The sequence below is a fragment of the Esox lucius genome, chromosome 19 (genome assembly GCF_011004845.1).
Source record: "Esox lucius isolate fEsoLuc1 chromosome 19, fEsoLuc1.pri, whole genome shotgun sequence".
Lineage (NCBI taxonomy): Eukaryota > Metazoa > Chordata > Actinopteri > Esociformes > Esocidae > Esox > Esox lucius.
Genome location: NC_047587.1, coordinates 9,677,948 through 9,695,189, shown reverse-complemented (window position 1 = coordinate 9,695,189; position 17,242 = coordinate 9,677,948). Strand labels below are relative to the sequence as shown.

At 49.5% G+C, this 17,242-nt stretch overlaps 1 protein-coding gene across 1 annotated transcript in view; it reads right to left on the bottom strand.

The window, feature by feature from the left end:
• The window catches only part of poc1b (POC1 centriolar protein B), a 44,010-nt gene that overhangs the window by 25,815 nt on the left and 953 nt on the right, over positions 1 to 17,242 (bottom strand). Inside the window, exons 3-10 of the mRNA XM_010883603.5 lie at positions 17,019 to 17,190; positions 16,755 to 16,934; positions 15,369 to 15,476; positions 14,726 to 14,841; positions 14,440 to 14,573; positions 14,251 to 14,319; positions 13,668 to 13,820; positions 13,486 to 13,563 (exon numbers count right to left, since the gene is read on the bottom strand). Of these exons, the coding sequence (XP_010881905.2) occupies positions 13,486 to 13,563; positions 13,668 to 13,820; positions 14,251 to 14,319; positions 14,440 to 14,573; positions 14,726 to 14,841; positions 15,369 to 15,476; positions 16,755 to 16,934; positions 17,019 to 17,190 (1,010 nt within the window). The remainder of the gene's footprint in view (positions 1 to 13,485; positions 13,564 to 13,667; positions 13,821 to 14,250; positions 14,320 to 14,439; positions 14,574 to 14,725; positions 14,842 to 15,368; positions 15,477 to 16,754; positions 16,935 to 17,018; positions 17,191 to 17,242) is intronic.

The window sequence follows — 17,242 nt, the reverse complement described above, 5'->3', positions numbered from 1 at the left end:
CAGAGCGACTTACTGGGGGGGACCAGGAAAGCCACAGAGCGCCTTACTGGGGGGACCAGGAAAGCCACAGAGCGACTTACTGGGGGGGACCAGGAAAGCCACAGAGCGCCTTACTGGGGGGACCAGGAAAGCCACAGAGCGCCTTACTGGGGGGGACCAGGAAAGCCACAGAGCGCCTTACTGGGGGGACCAGGAAAGCCACAGAGCGCCTTACTGGGGGGACCAGGAAAGCCACAGAGCGCCTTACTGGGGGGACCAGGAAAGCCACAGAGCGACTTACTGGGGGGGACCAGGAAAGCCACAGAGCGCCTTACTGGGGGGACCAGGAAAGCCACAGAGCGCCTTACTGGGGGGACCAGGAAAGCCACAGAGCGACTTACTGGGGGGACCAGGAAAGCCACAGAGCGCCTTACTGGGGGGGACCAGGAAAGCCACAGAGCGCCTTACTGGGGGGACCAGGAAAGCCACACAGCGCCTTACTGGGTGGACCAGGAAAGCCACAGAGCGACTTACTGGGGGGGACCAGGAAAGCCACAGAGCGCCTTACTGGGGGGACCATAACGAGGACCACGTTGTCAATTCAGACCTCTGAAGGAGGCATGAGCCTTAACCACCGATCCTCCACTGAGGCAGTGAAGGAATTTTTCTAAATATAGAGGGGGATAGAAATAGAACTAAATGGGTGACTTCCTTTCATTGAGCATCAACTCAAAGTGTTCCAGTATAGCCGGGCAGCCACAGAGGGCAGAGGTCACGGTGGTCGTAGGTGAACAGCCAAAAAAACCTGAGCCTTTGGGTAATTTCTCTTGATTGGACAAGCACATTCAGAATTTTCCGGGGTAAAATGTTGTTGAAATCACCAAAGTAGTTGTGTAATAGGAAACAGCAAAAGCCCTTCGGAGGAAAAATGAACAACATTTTCATAAAACATGTTGTTCTGAGTTACGCACCCTGAATATGAACAGTGTGTTAGGACTGGCCTGTTACGGTGACCTGCAGAAGGAACTGAATGGTCCCTGGTTACATCTAACTACAACTGGCAGTAGCTCTGTCTCGCACTGAACCGTCCAGACGGAAACAGAAAGATCCAGTTACCAGGATTGCCGGACGTGAGGAGGACAGAGAGAGTAAGCTCTTATAACAGAGGGAGGAAGGTGACCATATGGAGGCTTTAGAGTGTGTGTGTGTGTGTGTGTGTGTGTGTGTGTGTGTGTGTGTGTGTGTGTGCGCACGCGCGCGAGGCGGGGAGGGTAATTGGCCAGGGTAATCTGGACACGGAGCCAAGCTCAGGCGCTGCTGTACTCACAGCAATTACCTGTTCTCACAGGACGTACGGCCAGCCTGTGGCGGGGGTAAACAGAGGGTTGGAGGGATGAGGGCGGGCTGAGGGCTTAATGATTTGCTCACTAGGAATGTTTGTTGTATTACAAAAGCCCAAAGCCAACAACATGCAGGTGTAGCTAAGGCCTGATGCAGTGCCGGGCTAACAAAGGAACGTTGGCACAGGGCGGTTAAGGATGGTGGACGAGTGGATCCTCCTGGGAAAGAGACGTTTCCGAGTCAGGGCACCCTTTCTCTCACACAGCACTAGACTATTGGTTCACCAGATGAAAAAGGTAGATAAAAGGTGACCCAACTGATCACGTTGGCTCTGAAGTTCACTTCCTGGAATAATTTCAATCCCATAAAGTTAAACAAAACCCAGTGAGGAAACATGCTGAACGCTGTCACACAAAAGGGAGGAAACGGCCAGGGTCAAAGTCCAGAGATGCCCTTATTTATTCAACGTCTTTGCCAGGCATACAAGTGGCAGAAAAGAACTCAAGTCCCACACTCAACTATTACAACATTCCTGGTAAAAGCCCCCGACTGAATACTTGCACAAATGGTCGCAATGTGGGATTTGACTTGAGCCGAGCTGCATTGCCTTACAAACACCTTATAATCTGATTCATAATCTGATACCAAATAACTGTAAAGCACCTGTGGGAACCCACTGCTCACTGTGCAAGTCAAGCGGTAATTGCGCCACAGTAAACAATGGGAGCGCTAAGCTAGGTTAGCCCAGTTAATAACTAATAATCTCAGGCCATTCTTCTGTCCGACCTGGCTAACCTTTCCTGGGTTCCCACACGCTTTGGGCTCACCGCCAGACTGCAACAAACACTGAGGGCTTTAATTTAAGTGCCTTTAATTTTGTGGAGAATTTTAATGCTGAAATTTGAGCAGAACAACAAAGAATTAACGTAACAAATCCAGAGGAAAAGCCTTGTATACCGACAAATATAAAAACAAATTGGGCCAAACAGTAAACAAAACTTTTTGCGGGGCATAAACATGTAGCGCTAAAATGTTTCAACCACGACACTTTTGGGGGAAAAGAAAGATCCAAGCGTCAACGCACCTAAAAGAAACACTCAAGCACTCTTCCTCGATGTCACACCAACACGCAAATCCTCCAGAAAGACTTACTGGAAATGGGAAGATGACTGATGACTTGACCCAGATCCACTGATTGCCAAGGGGGGTTTGGCGGGTCTTTGAGAGGGACGTCACCGGGGTAGCGTGTTAGCATTAGCCACCAGGACGTCAGGATCAAATAGGTGAGGCCTGAGAGGAATGAGGAATGTTGAGTATGGCTGGCGAAGTGCTCTTTCACTCGACTTTAATGGACTAGCTGGCCCTTGCTTTGTCCCCCGTTTCCCCGTGAGGCGTTTCCCATGATGCATTCTTCTCATCTTGACCCCTCACCTTAACTCGGACTACACCGAGTTGACAGGAAGGAAGAAAAAGGTTTTATAGATTGGTTTGGAAGTTCACTCCTTTATTTAATAGTATAAAACATAGCGTGCAGCTTCACACCAAGTAGACCGATTCAGATTGAGATATTGTGCACCTGAAGGGTGATTTTGGCAGTTAGAGGTTCAGAGTTCAGCCAGTGATGTTCAGCTGTTGAAATGTCACACCCCAAGAATAATGGAATGAAGTTGAGCCTGCAAGTTCAGAAAGGTAAAGGAGTTGAAACAGTTAATAGAAATTGAGTTAAGGTTAAAGTTCATACCCTAAGAGGTAGTGTTAATAGCATCCAACCAGTGAGTGGGGTCCGTGAGGTCAGGTTCATGACGGCAATAGGCCCATGGTGGGGGTGGTGGCATGGTGTGGGGGAAGGGGGGACCTTTGGGATTCCGGTCAGTCACTGCTTAGCCTGGACCGGTACACGTCAGAGCATCAAAACAACAACAAAATGGCAGTCATCTCTTCAGACCTCGGGGTGACGCTGGGCAGGAACAGAAAGAGATGAGCAGGGGCTCCTTGACCCGAGCGAGGGAGAGAAAGTGAGGCAAGGATCAGTCCCAGAGAGCAGGTCTGTGGGCTAAGTGAGTGGGCGGCTGAGCGCGGGACAGGCAGATGAATGACTTCCTAACAGATGGGTCGTGGGCTGGCTGCCTCCCTGATGGGGTCTTAACCTGGGACCCATGGTGGTGTCCAGTGTCAGCCATGCATCCGGATGGAGCGGACGGAGCCTGTGACCCCCCCCCCCCCCCCCCCCCCGCCCCTGTCTCGTCACAGTAAGCGGATTTGTTTTCCTATCCCTGGCCCGGTAATCCTCTCCTCACTCTGAAGCAGACACACACGCCGGCTCACACAAACAACGTGAGGAGAGTAGATTTGGATACAGATTTAAAGACCTGACATTCCACTCTCTTCCTGTTTATGCATGAAATGGATTTAGAATTTTTATAATCACCTCAGACGCCCGTGAACGCATTCCCACTCCCTCACACACACAGGCACGCACGCACACACGCACGCACGCCGAAACAACCACGCCGACCGTTTTTTAACCAAGAAAACCACTGGAAAACAGCATCACAGACGACTTCATGAACAACCTATATTTGAAAGCGCAACAAACCACCGCGGCGGACCAAACGTTGAACCTGGCCTCTCTGTAGCCTTCACAGGTAGAAACACTTCTCCACAGATGAATTAGCCCCCCCCCCCCCCCCCCCCCCATTTTGAGCCGGCGGCAGAGTGCTGCTGCTGGATCAACCCACGCAGGCCACAAGGCCACATCCTCCTCCCACCTACACACGGGCGGCGCAGAAATAGCACAGGAGAGCTGGCCTGGCTGGCTTCAACAGAGAACGGAACCCGATGGACGCGAGTTACAACACGGCACTTCCTCAGTCCTACCTGGCGGGTGATTACTGCTGCGTAAACACCGGCTAGGTTTTGGGACAAAGCCAAGACACGGTGCCGTGAAAAATCCCACCCCCGGCGTGCGGCAGGGTTGGAATCAATGAGTAACCGAACCTGAGGTGTTTGTTTGTTTCCGTTTCAAGGGATGGGTCACGGCGCTGGTTAATTACGGATGACGGCTGTCAGCAGCCGGCTCAACGCGCGCACGGACAAGGCTACTGTAAACACAGCGTCCTGACCTTTGGAGTACACGGCCACAGGAGGACAAAATGCTTGGCCACTCTGATAATCACCGTGGGCATTGTTCAGCAGTCCAACAAGCACACAGGAACGCACACAAACTACGGCACAGAGAGTGCCACACACATACACAATGTCATGAATTCAACTTCCAAGGCTATTTATAGCCCAGCTGAAAGAGGCGAGTCTGGCAGGCTCCATCCTCACACACACCTCACTGTGCTTCAGGCAGAAGGATTCTGACTGTAACCATGGAGAATGGCTACACTACATCAGCAATTTGATTCTGTTAAAACATATGGAAGCATTAAAATCATTCACCCGTAAATCATCATCAAACTACATCCACTATTACTACAACAGTGTTCTCCTGTCTCATTGTCTAGTCCAAGTAGCAAAGGGAACAAGGGAGAGAGAAAAAAAAACTGAGCACATAATTTGCCTTTGAGGTGTCCCCAGGACAATAGGATACCTGTGACAGACCTATGGAGCTATATTTAGTCCTCCTGTGTCAACTTACTGTCAGCGCATTTCACGAGAGTCCCCTCGGGGAACAAATGGTACCCTTGAGAGAGCAGCAGAGACAGAGAGGGAGAGAGAGACAGGGAGGGAGAGAGAGACAGGGAGGGAGAGAGAGACAGGGAGGGAGAGAGAGACAGGGAGGGAGAGAGAGACAGGGAGAGAGAAGCAGAGAGAGACAGGGAGGGAGAGAGAGGGAGAGAGAAGCAGAGAGAGACAGGGAGGGAGAGAGAGACAGGGAGGGAGAAGCAGAGAAGAGACAGGGAGGGAGGGAGAGAGAGACAGGGAGGGAGGGAGAGAGAGACAGGGAGGGAGGGAGAAGCAGAGAGAGACAGGGAGGGAGAAGCAGAGAGAGACAGGGAGGGAGGGAGAGAGAGACAGGGAGGGAGGGTGAGAGAGACAGTGTGGGAGGGGAGCAGAGACAGGGAGAGAGGAAGACAAGCTGAGGGAGAAGCAGAGAGAGAGGACATGGGTAAAAAGGTTAACAATCTTAGTCATACAAGAGTAGAAAGAGAAATTATAAACTGTGAGGAGCCTACAGGGATCATCAAAATGCAGTCTTCGCCAGGGTCCTGACTTCGAATTTCCAAAATGTGCCAGAAAGACTTCGCCATCCACTGCTTTTGCAGATTCACGGGCTTGGGCCTTGAATCTGATGCACAACAATAGAAGGGACACATCCTACTGAAGGCGAATATCACAGGTTTCAAATACAGCTCAAGGAAAAATTAAGAGACCACTGGACCTTTTTCTTTTCTTTCCAAAAAAGTCGAAAAGGAAGGTTTTGAGTGAGGAACAGAAGGGTTAAAATTAAGAGACCACTGCAAATTGAAGGCTTCTGTTCCTCACTCAGAACTTTCCTTTTTGACTTTTTTGGAAAGGAAAGAATTAGGTGCAGTGGTCCCTTAATTTTTCCCAGAGCTGTACATTGGCAGTAACCTGCTAGTGAGAGAGAAGTATGTTGAGGGACAGGAAATACTTAATGAATAAAGGTTACTTAGTCTGTGGCAGCAGCACAGGCCTCCAGCTAAAGTCACAACGTCCGGGTAACTATTGCATAAGGTGGAGATAAAGACACAGAGACACGGAGACACAGAGACAGGGAGGGAGAGAGACAGGGAGGGGGGGAGGGAGGGAGACAGGGAGGGAGGGAGACAGGGAGACAGGGAGGGAGAGAGACAGTGAGGGAGGTATACAGGGAGGGAGGGAGGGAGACAGGGAGGGAGGGAGGGAGACAGAGAGGAAGAGAGGGAGGGAGACAGGGAGGGAGACAGGGAGGGAGGGAGGGAGAGAGACAGGGAGGGAGGGAGAGAGAGAGAGACTGAACGGGCCAGGGAGGGGAGAATGAGAGAATCCTACTGAATTAGTGATAAGGCTTGACCCTCGTGTATCTTTGATGAGTGAGATCATGTTTGGCCACTCACACCATGCCAACACCAACCTAAGAGGGATGAGTGAGTGAGTGAGTGAGTGAGTGAGTGAGTGAGTGAGTGAGTGAGTGAGTGAGTGAGTGAGAGAGAGAGAGAGAGAGAGACAAAAAGGAGGGAAAGAGAGCAAGCGATGGAGAGAGAGCTGCTGAGCAGAAGAGAGAGAGAGCGAGCGAGAATTCAAGGTCTAGATGCCAGGACCACATATATACATTTCTGACTGTCAGAGCCCTGCTAGGACAGACAGAGCCCTGCTAGGACAGTCAGAGCCCTGCTAGGACAGGCAGAGCCCTGCTAGGACAGGCAGAGCCCTGCTAGGACAGGCAGAGCCCTGCTAGGACAGTCAGAGCCCTGCTAGGACAGGCAGAGCCCTGCTAGGACAGCCAGAGCCCTGCTAGGACAGCCAGAGCCCTGCTAGGACAGCCAGAGCCCTGCTAGGACAGCCAGAGCCCTGCTAGGACAGCCAGAGCCCTGCTAGGACAGGCAGAGCCCTGCTAGGACAGGCAGAGCCCTGCTAGGACAGTCAGAACCCTGCTAGGACAGACAGAGCCCTGCTAGGACAGTCAGAGCCCTGCTAGGACAGTCAGAACCCTGCTAGGACAGACAGAGCCCTGCTAGGACAGGCAGATCAACATCCTTACATGACCTGAAAGACAGAACATCTAACCCGGTTTAACAGATATATTCAGGTCCAGAACAAAAACTTGGATTTTCTCTAGAAAAATGCACTAGAAGTATTTGTTGACTCTAAGGCAGTTGTGAAAGAGCTCTGGTGTCCTGGTGGAAAGTGAACCTTGCTCCCGCGGGGTGAGTGCGTGCCTATCTTTAGCCATTTCCGTTAGGTCCGTCATGCTCCTCCATCCACACACAGCACTTAAATCTGGTATCCACACCTCCAGGCCATTCAATATCCTGTACTTTCTGTTCACACTACACAGGAAGGAAGCTAGCTCTGGCAGGTTCTTGTTCACACTCACACACCCTTTCTCTCATAAACACACACACACACACGCACACACATACACTAGAATAAAACAAAAGGTCACACACAAATCATATTCCAGTGCAACTCTCACTGGATTATATTCACGCATGCCTTGTTCATGTAGTTTCCAGTCAACGTGATTTCAACTGAAAGCAATTATAGTGGCTACCTGTGGTACATTCCCATTGTCTAAGCCACCAGCCAGGGAAAGACAGACAGAACAGACAGAGACAACAGACAGGAGAGGACAGGCAGACGGAGACAACAGACAGGAGAGGACAGGCAGACAGAGACAACAGACAGGAGAGGACAGGCAGACAGAGACAACAGACAGGAGAGGACAGGCAGACAGAGACAACAGACAGGAGAGGACACAGCAGTGGCTTGGGAAAACATGAAAGCAGTTTGCCTTTGAGCTGTCCTGAATACCTGTAATAGACCTGTCACTGCAGCTATATATAGACACAGCCTTGACATTCTCTCTCCCCCTCCCGCTCTTCCCCTCTCTCCTCCCTCCTGCTCTCCCCCTCTCTCTCTCTCTCTCTCTCGGTCTGTCAGTCTGTCTCCCCTCCCTTCCATGGCTTTAATGCACTCCTACCCTAGTTAGAATCCCCTCCCCCGGTCAAGGAAGGCCCCTGATGCGTGCTGACGTAGCTTCTGCAGCTAACTTCCCATTCAGAACCACTGAGCCCTGCTAATGCAACTAGCTCACAGCCTGGTTAAATGGCTAATGCAAGAGAAGTGAACGACAGAGAAAGAATGAAAGCGAGAGAGAGCGGGCATGTAAGGGGAAAGCAGTGTGGACCTATATGCAAAAATGGCACCCAAAAGTCACACTATTCTTACACAATGAGGCTGGGATGAGCCACAATTGAGGAACACAGGAAAACTACATTATGTTTATACATTACCCACACAGTCAGCGGCCAAAGTATTAGGAACACGCATCTAGTTCTAAGTCCGAGTTCCCTCCAGAACAGGCAGAATTCTCAGGTGAACAGATAAGAACCACGGGGTTCCAGAAACGTTCCACAGGGATGTCGGTCTGTGTCGATGCTCTGGCATCGTTAGTCACTGCAGACTGGACGGCAATGAATTCATGCTTGATGTGTGGGGACTGCAACCTCAAGTAAACCGAGGTCACCGTTTCTGAGACCACGCACGCTTATAAAAGGGCACGACCCCACTAAATAACCCCTTAGGTCCAACAACAGTTTTTAGACCATATGATTGGTCAATATTTAAGATGTGTATAATTTCATATAAAGTACTTTGCAAATGAGTTAGACCACCTGTGAAAACTGTTTATAGGTATTTTTCAGGGCATCATTTATTTTTCAGGGCAGCATGTAAAAACAATATGTAACATTGGAATAAATATGAAGAGAAACAAAAGTAAAATCAATTTTATGTGTTGTCCAAAATGTGAGCGGTATCTTGTGAGATGGCAAGACGAAATACAGTGAAGAAACGAGAAAAAACTAGGCCATATCAAGACGGAAAAGTGGACGATTCAAAGGTCACTCACTTGTGGTTCTGAAGAAAATCTATCGAAGTGCTTGCTCAGAGTTACCTGGCATCAATATTCACGTTTCAACCGTGAGACGTCTTACAAGAAATGACGGATCTTTGACTGATTTGCCAAAGCATTTACCTTTCAGGACAACAACGACACAAACAATCTGCATAGACATCAAGACCCCCTGGTACGTAAAACCAGCAGATGGAAGACTCAGTATTAGATTGGCCAACTTGGAGGCCAAACCACAGCATAATTGAAGCTGTGTGTGGTCACGAGGGGAAAGAACAAAAGCAGTCAAAGGAAGAGTTAAAGAGACAAATCCTACAATGATTAAATAGCTCACATGACTTGAGGATCCAGCCATATAATTCAATTATTATATTAGGAGCCAGAGATCGAGATAACAGGACAGAACTACTCAGATTTTTCCGTTATGCTCTTCAGGTGGTCTAATAAATCAACGGACATTGGCATAGCCGTACCTTACCCAATCACACACACACACACACACACACACACGTTATCATACAGGGTAGACAGCCACAACCTTAAAAGGAAAAGGCTGCATCTTACATTCAAAGGTTGGTTAAAACGAATGTAATTTTCAATAGACAACAGGTAGCCTACGAGCTTTAAAATATTGAAAGTGTTGGCTGAAAAAAAACAGCAGCCTCTAAATTTTAAACAATTGAGGCATAGACAGCTTTGAATTGAGGATATTTTACAAATACAACTTCAGATCCCTGTGTTTCTGTCCATTTCCAGTAATCATGTCCCATTTCTTGAGGCTGGTATTATGCTTTTAGATCACACTTAAATCACACCGGGAAGACCGCTCATTTCTTGCAGTTCTCTTGAGACGAACAATGGGCAGATTCTCTGGAAAAAATGTAACACTGACCCTGAAATGAGGCCACAGTCAGAAGGGATGGCAGCTACTGTCATTTGGAAAAGTCCCCCTCTAGTCAAATACCATCCCCCTCTGCCCCTCTCTCTCCAGAACCCCCCACCCCTCCCTCACACCCCCTCTGCCCCTCTCTCTCCAGAACCCCCCTCCCTCACACCCCCTCTGCCCCTCTCTCTCCAGAACCCCCCTCCCTCACACCCCCTCTGCCCCTCTCTCTCCAGAACCCCCCACCCCTCTCTCACACCCCCTCTGCCCCTCTCTCTCCAGAACCCCCCACCCCTCTCTCACACTCCCTCTGCCCCTCTCTCTCCAGAACCCCCCCACCCTCCCTCACACCCCCTCTGCCCCTCTCACTCCAGAAAACCCCCACCCCTCCCTCACACCCCCTCTGCCCCTCTCTCTCCAGAACCCCCCTCCCTCACACCCCCTCTGCCCCTCTCTCTCCAGAACCCCCCACCCCTCTCTCACACTCCCTCTGCCCCTCTCTCTCCAGAACCCCCCCACCCTCCCTCACACTCCCTCTGCCCCTCTCACTCCAGAAAACCCCCACCCCTCCCTCACACCCCCTCTGCCCCTCTCTCTCCAGAACCCCCCACCCCTCTCTCACACTCCCTCTGCCCCTCTCTCTCCAGAACCCCCCCACCCTCCCTCACACCCCCTCTGCCCCTCTCACTCCAGAAAACCCCCACCCCTCCCTCACACCCCCTCTGCCCCTCACTCTCCAGAACCCCCCTCCCTCACACCCCCTCTGCCCCTCTCTCTCCAGAACCCCCCTCCCTCACACCCCCTCTGCCCCTCTCTCTCCAGAAAACCCCCACCCCGCCCTCCCACGCTTGTTTAGGATCACCATTAGACGTGAGCGGTGAGCCATGGGCAGGAAGGGAAGCCCCGTGGGGGCGAGGAAGGAGGGATGAGCTGATCTCCGGATATCTCCTGGTCCATCACGGTGATGGGAGCTGACAGAACAGTACCAGCGGCTCCCCGGACCGAGCTGAACCACTGCCTCATACTGCCCTCAGCTAGCCAGGAGTGTGTGTGTGTGCGCGCGCGTGTGTGGAGGAGATGCAGGGCAGCAGTCTATTATTAGGGTCGCTGTTCTTTGGAAAGGGGTGGTTGGGGGGCGCCCGGAGCCCTGGCTCAGGCACGTGGACTCGATGCGTCCTCTTTCTCCCTTTCTCTCTCTTTCTTCCTGGTTCTCTGTGGTCGGTCACTGGCTTGCATTGAACCACGCTCGGCTGACTCGCTAAGGGTTCGGCCAAGACAACTGCACACGGAGAGAGAAGCAAACAAAGAGGGACAGACAGAGGGGCTTTGGCTGGTGGCGTGTTCAACATCCCAGCGCAGCGGTATTCAGACATTGCAGGTTAACCACATTCCCTTCAATCCGGAAGCGCGTCGCATACAGTAACATTCTCTGAGTATGGCGACGCGCCGACTTCGGGTTCAGTGATGATGGCTTCTGCTTTACTGAAGTTAAGACATAGCCTTGGGTTCCAGACAGACAGGTGTCTATACTGTTCACCTCACCATAAAGGATCAAAGTATTTGGGTCCTGGGCAACTCGGTTAATACAGCAGGCTTCAAGCAAAACCAGGACGGGGGGTTCAATCACCAAGGAGCCCAGGACAGAAAACCATGTAAACGTTCTGTTGCTCTGGATAAGAGGGTCTGCTAAATGACTTAAATGTATGCGCGTTTCCGTCCTTCCACAATACACAATCTCCCGTGTTCCAAAAACACAGAACGGTAGGAGTCGCTTCCCAGCGGAACTTAATCTTGACACAGAACCGGCAGTCAGATTTCAACGAGAACTCAGTCAATCAATCAAATGTATTTATAAAGCCTTTGTTACAACAGCAGTTGTCACAAAGTGCTTTTACAGAAACACCCGGCCTTAAACCCCAAGGAGCAAACAACAGTAGTGTTGAATTTCAGTGGCTAGGAAAAACTCCCTAAGAAGGCCGAATTTTAGGAAGAAACCTAGAGAGGACCCAGGCTCAGAGGGGTGACCAGTCCTCTTCTGGCTGTGCCGGGTAAAATATTAAGTCCAATTAGAATAATTAATAAATGCATGTGGACTAAATCTAGGTCAGAAGCATGACCAGATGGACAGGGACAACATGGGGGAGGGAGGAGGTGTCAGCACAGTGGCAACTGAAATTGTCAGGTATCGTCTTGATCTGCAACACAACCCGGAGGATTTTGGACAGGGACAGCAACGGGCCCCCCAAACCAGGTACTCCGCAGGTGTGAACCAGGACCTCGTGTCCTCCTAATGTTTAAAACGGGAGGAGACTGGGAAAATTCAGAAAATGCATTCCTCATAACAACAACGATTTATAGTGGAGGAGGAGAACTTAGTGGGGAAGGAGAATTGATTGGCAGCACAGGTGCAACAAACAACCACCTGAAGGTGATGCAACTTTAGTTGGCATTGGCTGTCCAGGCCCCAAACAACAGCACACACAGGCAGCTAATGAGAGCCCGTGGAAAACTGTGGAAAATGCATCCTTACTGCCCCCTGGTGGTCACTCACATGTAACACAGGCCTCTTAAGTCAGTTTTTTAAATGACAAAAAGTTGAAGTATTGAGGACATTTTTTTATTAGTCACATCTCTGAAAGGCACTAGGTCGTCGTGACGGGATACATGTGTGTGGGGGGGGGGGGGGAGTTAGGGATGAGGGGGTGTAGGGGTAGAGCAATTAGGCCTCTGACATGAATGACGTATTAACTTGTGAACTCATGAATGAACAAATGAATGAATCCAAGACCTCATAAATGAATGAGGGAATTTACAAATGAAAGGGCACATTAAACCATGAAAGAAAGAACGCATAAATGAATGGAGAAACCCAGACTGTATACAATAAGGCATTGCTGTGTTTGTCAATGGAGAATACCTCCCTGGCAATGTGGCCTCCACTGAGTTCAAGCAGGTCAGTGCAGACAGAAGGGCTTCACAACGCTGCAGTTAAAAGGACACATTCAAAGCCTGGCCTGTGGAACCACCTGGTGGACATTCCACAGTACTACATGCAAACTGTTGCCCATTACGAAGTCAACCGCTGAGACCTGAACAGTTCACCAGAGGTTTTCAAGGATCTGGGTAGAATCAAATGAGAGAAAATGGTAAGGCAAAATTGCATCATTCCGTTAACAAAATGTTTGCTGCAATGGAACAAAAGGTTCCTTTCAAAACAAGCAACCAAGCCATGTCTGCTAGCCAGCATCTCAGGAAAGGGAGGCGACTAAAACCTATTACAGTTAGAGTCAATCATTTGGTTGCTTGTCTAACGCATTTGGTCAAATTCACTATTTGTCAATCGATGATGTATTATTCAACCAGCCACATTTGTTTCAGACGGTACCACCGCGGAAAGAATTCGTCAGGAACAGGACGGTTCAGCTTCTCTTTTTTTTAGAACCATGAAGACCTCCAACACCATTACATGGACTTGGCCACATACAGGTTCTGTTGGTCTGTCAGACACGTTCACTGAGGCACAACGTATAGAAATGTTTCGCAAGGAAGAACGAAACCTTCTATAGCCCCTTTCACATAAACCCCCACGTGTCCTGCCGAACGTGGCGGAGCTCAGCTCCAGCCAGGCGAGACTGACGTACGACGGCGTACCCTGGCTGTCAGTGAGGTCGTCCCGGTGGGAGGGAGGGGGTCTTACCGTGGCTGCGTAGCGGCTCGGGCCCACCTCCACGACGGACGGGTCGGCGGTCTCCGTGTCCGTCACCATGGGACTGATCTGTCAGGACGGAGGAGACGTGCGGTGGTCACGGAAACGGTCCAAGGGGCTTTTAGGAGCAGTGGCTGTTCAGGAAGCCAATCAAATGTCCATTGCGGTCTGACCTCTATGACCCTAGACCGGGCGGAGTGGAGGTGAGGTCCCCTGGGGTGGATGTCGGAGAGGTGAGGAGGGGCCTCGGGGGTGACCCGTTTACTGTGTTTGCTCAGCACCTCCCGGTAGTCCAACGCATCAAAGTTGGTCTTCCACATCAGAACCTGCGGGAGCCAAAGGGCCATTAGAACAGAGAAGCCGGTCGTCGCTGCCAAATGGGAGACATAGCTAATATACCCGGATCAATACAGACACTTCAGCTTCTCTGAACTGAGCGGTTTTGCAACGGTGTGACCGACTGGAGAATGGCCTGGTTACACAGATCCACGTCCCACCATGGAGGCACGGAGAATGACAGAAACACCCCTTACGATGGTCCTTAACGGAAACAATTGGTATTTTCACCGAAACTTCTGAAGTGGGACGACTAGGTTTGCAAAGAAAAAGCACACCCGGACTAAAAGTCATGGCTAATCTCTGGTCATCCTGTTCCAGGTTCAGAAATGATGGGACTTCCCACGCTACAACAGGCCTCAGTCCACTACAGGCCTCTATCATTGTCTATGACACACCAGCCCAGTGGCCCCCACCCACCTGAGCATCACAGCCCCCGGAGGCGAAGAGATCTCCTCCCCTGGAGAACCCCACCGTCAGGACTGGACCCTAGCAGGAACCAAACCAACACAAACACAGTCACAGTGAGAAAAACAGGATTTCGTCAGTCATAACAAGTCCAGGTGGACAAAACAGAGATGCTGCAGCCTGTTCGACAGAGTGCGGGACCTTGTGTCCGTGGAGGGTGTAGATGAGGCGCCCTTCCAGCAGGTCCACAATCTTCACGGTGCTGTCACTGGAGCCGCTGATCAGGAAGTTACCCGACGGGTGGAAGGAAAAGCAATTGATCCCAGCACTGTGGACTGATAATAAAGGCAGACACTTATACCTGGGGTGAACCAGTTGCCACGGTTACCTTGTTAACTGCCGACCCCCCTGATGCAATAACATCATTTCCAATCACGCGCGAAACAGGACTGTAGCCTGTGGCGTACATTGGTGAGACGCATGTTACCTTGGTAATGCTGAAGCAGTTTGTTGGTTCGGATGTCCCAGATCTTGAGTGTGTTGTCTGCTCCTGACGATGCTATGCAAGTTCCGCTGGTGTTGAAGTCTACAAATGTCGCTGATCTAGAAAGGTGATGGGAATTCAACACCCCTTAGCATTCAACCCCTTTTGTTACTAAATATGATCGAAGTGAATTCAAGCTCAGCCCCTTCAATGGTTCGGAAGATTTTATTTTGCTTCCAAACATTGAATAGGTTAAAAAATTATCTATGTGGTGAGATATTATGTACAAACTGTATACAGATATACAGTAGGTTACAACACAATAATTTGCGCCTTGTCAAAATATAGTACTTTTTGAGAAGTGTTTTTTAAGAAGTGGTCTTAAAAATGAATGGTTCACCACAGACATGCTTTTTAACCAGTGAACCTTTAATTTTGTTGAAATGTGAATTGCAAAAACGCCAGCTGTTTGACATCCTGAATCTTAATCTTGAGAACATAGGGGCGTAGTGAGTGATCCCTCTAAGATCTGACTTAATCATAAATACCAAATGTACACATTTAATAAAAACACTGGTAAGGCATTTTTTGCTGATATGCTGAGAAAATGACCAAGAAACATAAATATTATGAAAAGGCTTCTCACCCTCCATAGTCTGTGAAGCAGTTGATGCACTGTTTGGTGGATGTGTCCCACAGTCGCACAGTACGATCGTCACCACAGGAGGCAATCAGACGGCCGTCCGGTGAAAACCTGAATGACAAAAACAGTTACAGACCTAAGAAACTAATTAAGATGTTGTGTGGTTTATTTTGTAGACCCCTGCTTCTGCAATGCAATGGCTGTGTATTCAATTCACACAGGAGACCAGTAGAAATATATACGTGTGCATTCACTACAGCACGTCTCTCTAGATAAGACCAGTAGAAATATATACCTGTGCATTCACTACAGCACGTCTCTCTAGATAAGACCAGTAGAAATACATACCTGTGCATTCACTACAGCACGTCTCTCTAGATAAGACCAGTAGAAATACATACCTGTGCATTCACTACAGCACGTCTCTCTAGATAAGACCAGTAGAAATATATACCTGTGCATTCACTACAGCACGTCTCTCTAGATAAGACCAGTAGAAATATATACGTGTGCATTCACTACAGCACGTCTCTCTAGATAAGACCAGTAGAAATACATACCTGTGCATTCACTACAGCACGTCTCTCTAGATAAGACCAGTAGAAATACATACCTGTGCATTCACTACAGCACGTCTCTCTAGATAAGACCAGTAGAAATACATACCTGTGCATTCACTACAGCACGTCTCTCTAGATAAGACCAGTAGAAATACATACGTGTGCATTCACTACAGCACGTCTCTCTAGATAAGACCAGTAGAAATATATACCTGTGCATTCACTACAGCACGTCTCTCTAGATAAGACCAGTAGAAATACATACCTGTGCATTCACTACAGCACGTCTCTCTAGATAAGACCAGTAGAAATATATACCTGTGCATTCACTACAGCACGTCTCTCTTGATAAGACCAGTAGAAATACATACCTGTGCATTCACTACAGCACTGTCTCTCTAGATAAGACCAGTAGAAATATATACCTGTGCATTCACTACAGCACGTCTCTCTAAATAAGACCAGTAGAAATATATTCCTGTGCATTCACTACAGCACGTCTCTCTAGATAAGACCAGTAGAAATATATACCTGTGCATTCACTACAGCACGTCTCTCTAGATAAAACCAGTAGAAACATATTCCTGTGCATTCACTACAGCACGTCTCTCTAGATAAGACCAGTAGAAATATATGTGCGTATATTCACTACAGCAAGTCTCTCTAGATAAGCTTGTCTGCTAAGTTTATGAATTCTAAATGGGTGTCGACAAATGTGGCAATTGAAAATACAGCATATTCAAAGGTCACTGATTCAAATCATGTAGTCTATGTACAAGTTACATCAATGGAGTTCACAGACAGACACATCCACATATGTTGTCATTACCTGGCGCAGCAGACCCAGTTGGTATGCTGATTAAGGGAGTAGACAAAGCGTTGCCTGTGGACGCTCCACACCTTGACAGACTTGTCGTCTGACGCCGTCACAAGCCACTGGCCGTCGCGGGAGAAGCTGACACTACGCACTGTGGCCGTGTGGGCTCGGAACGCGGTCGACTCTCCTTTACTGAAACACACACAGGATAGAAAGGTCACGCACTAAGGAGAATCGTCTTCCTAAAGGCCAAGGGCTTCTTGCCTGCTCACTCACATGGTGGGCGTCCACAGTCGCACGGTCTTGTCCCGCGACGCAGAGGCGACCAGGTCCCCAGCGGGGGAGAACTGGACCCCTGTGATGACATCTTTGTGTCCAACGAAGCGGAATGCCCTGGCTTTGGGGTTCAGGTTCCAGATCATCAGGGTCTTATCGGCAGAACCGGTGGCTGAGAGGGACATCGATAAAGAAACAATAAACTGGGTGCCATGGGAATGGCA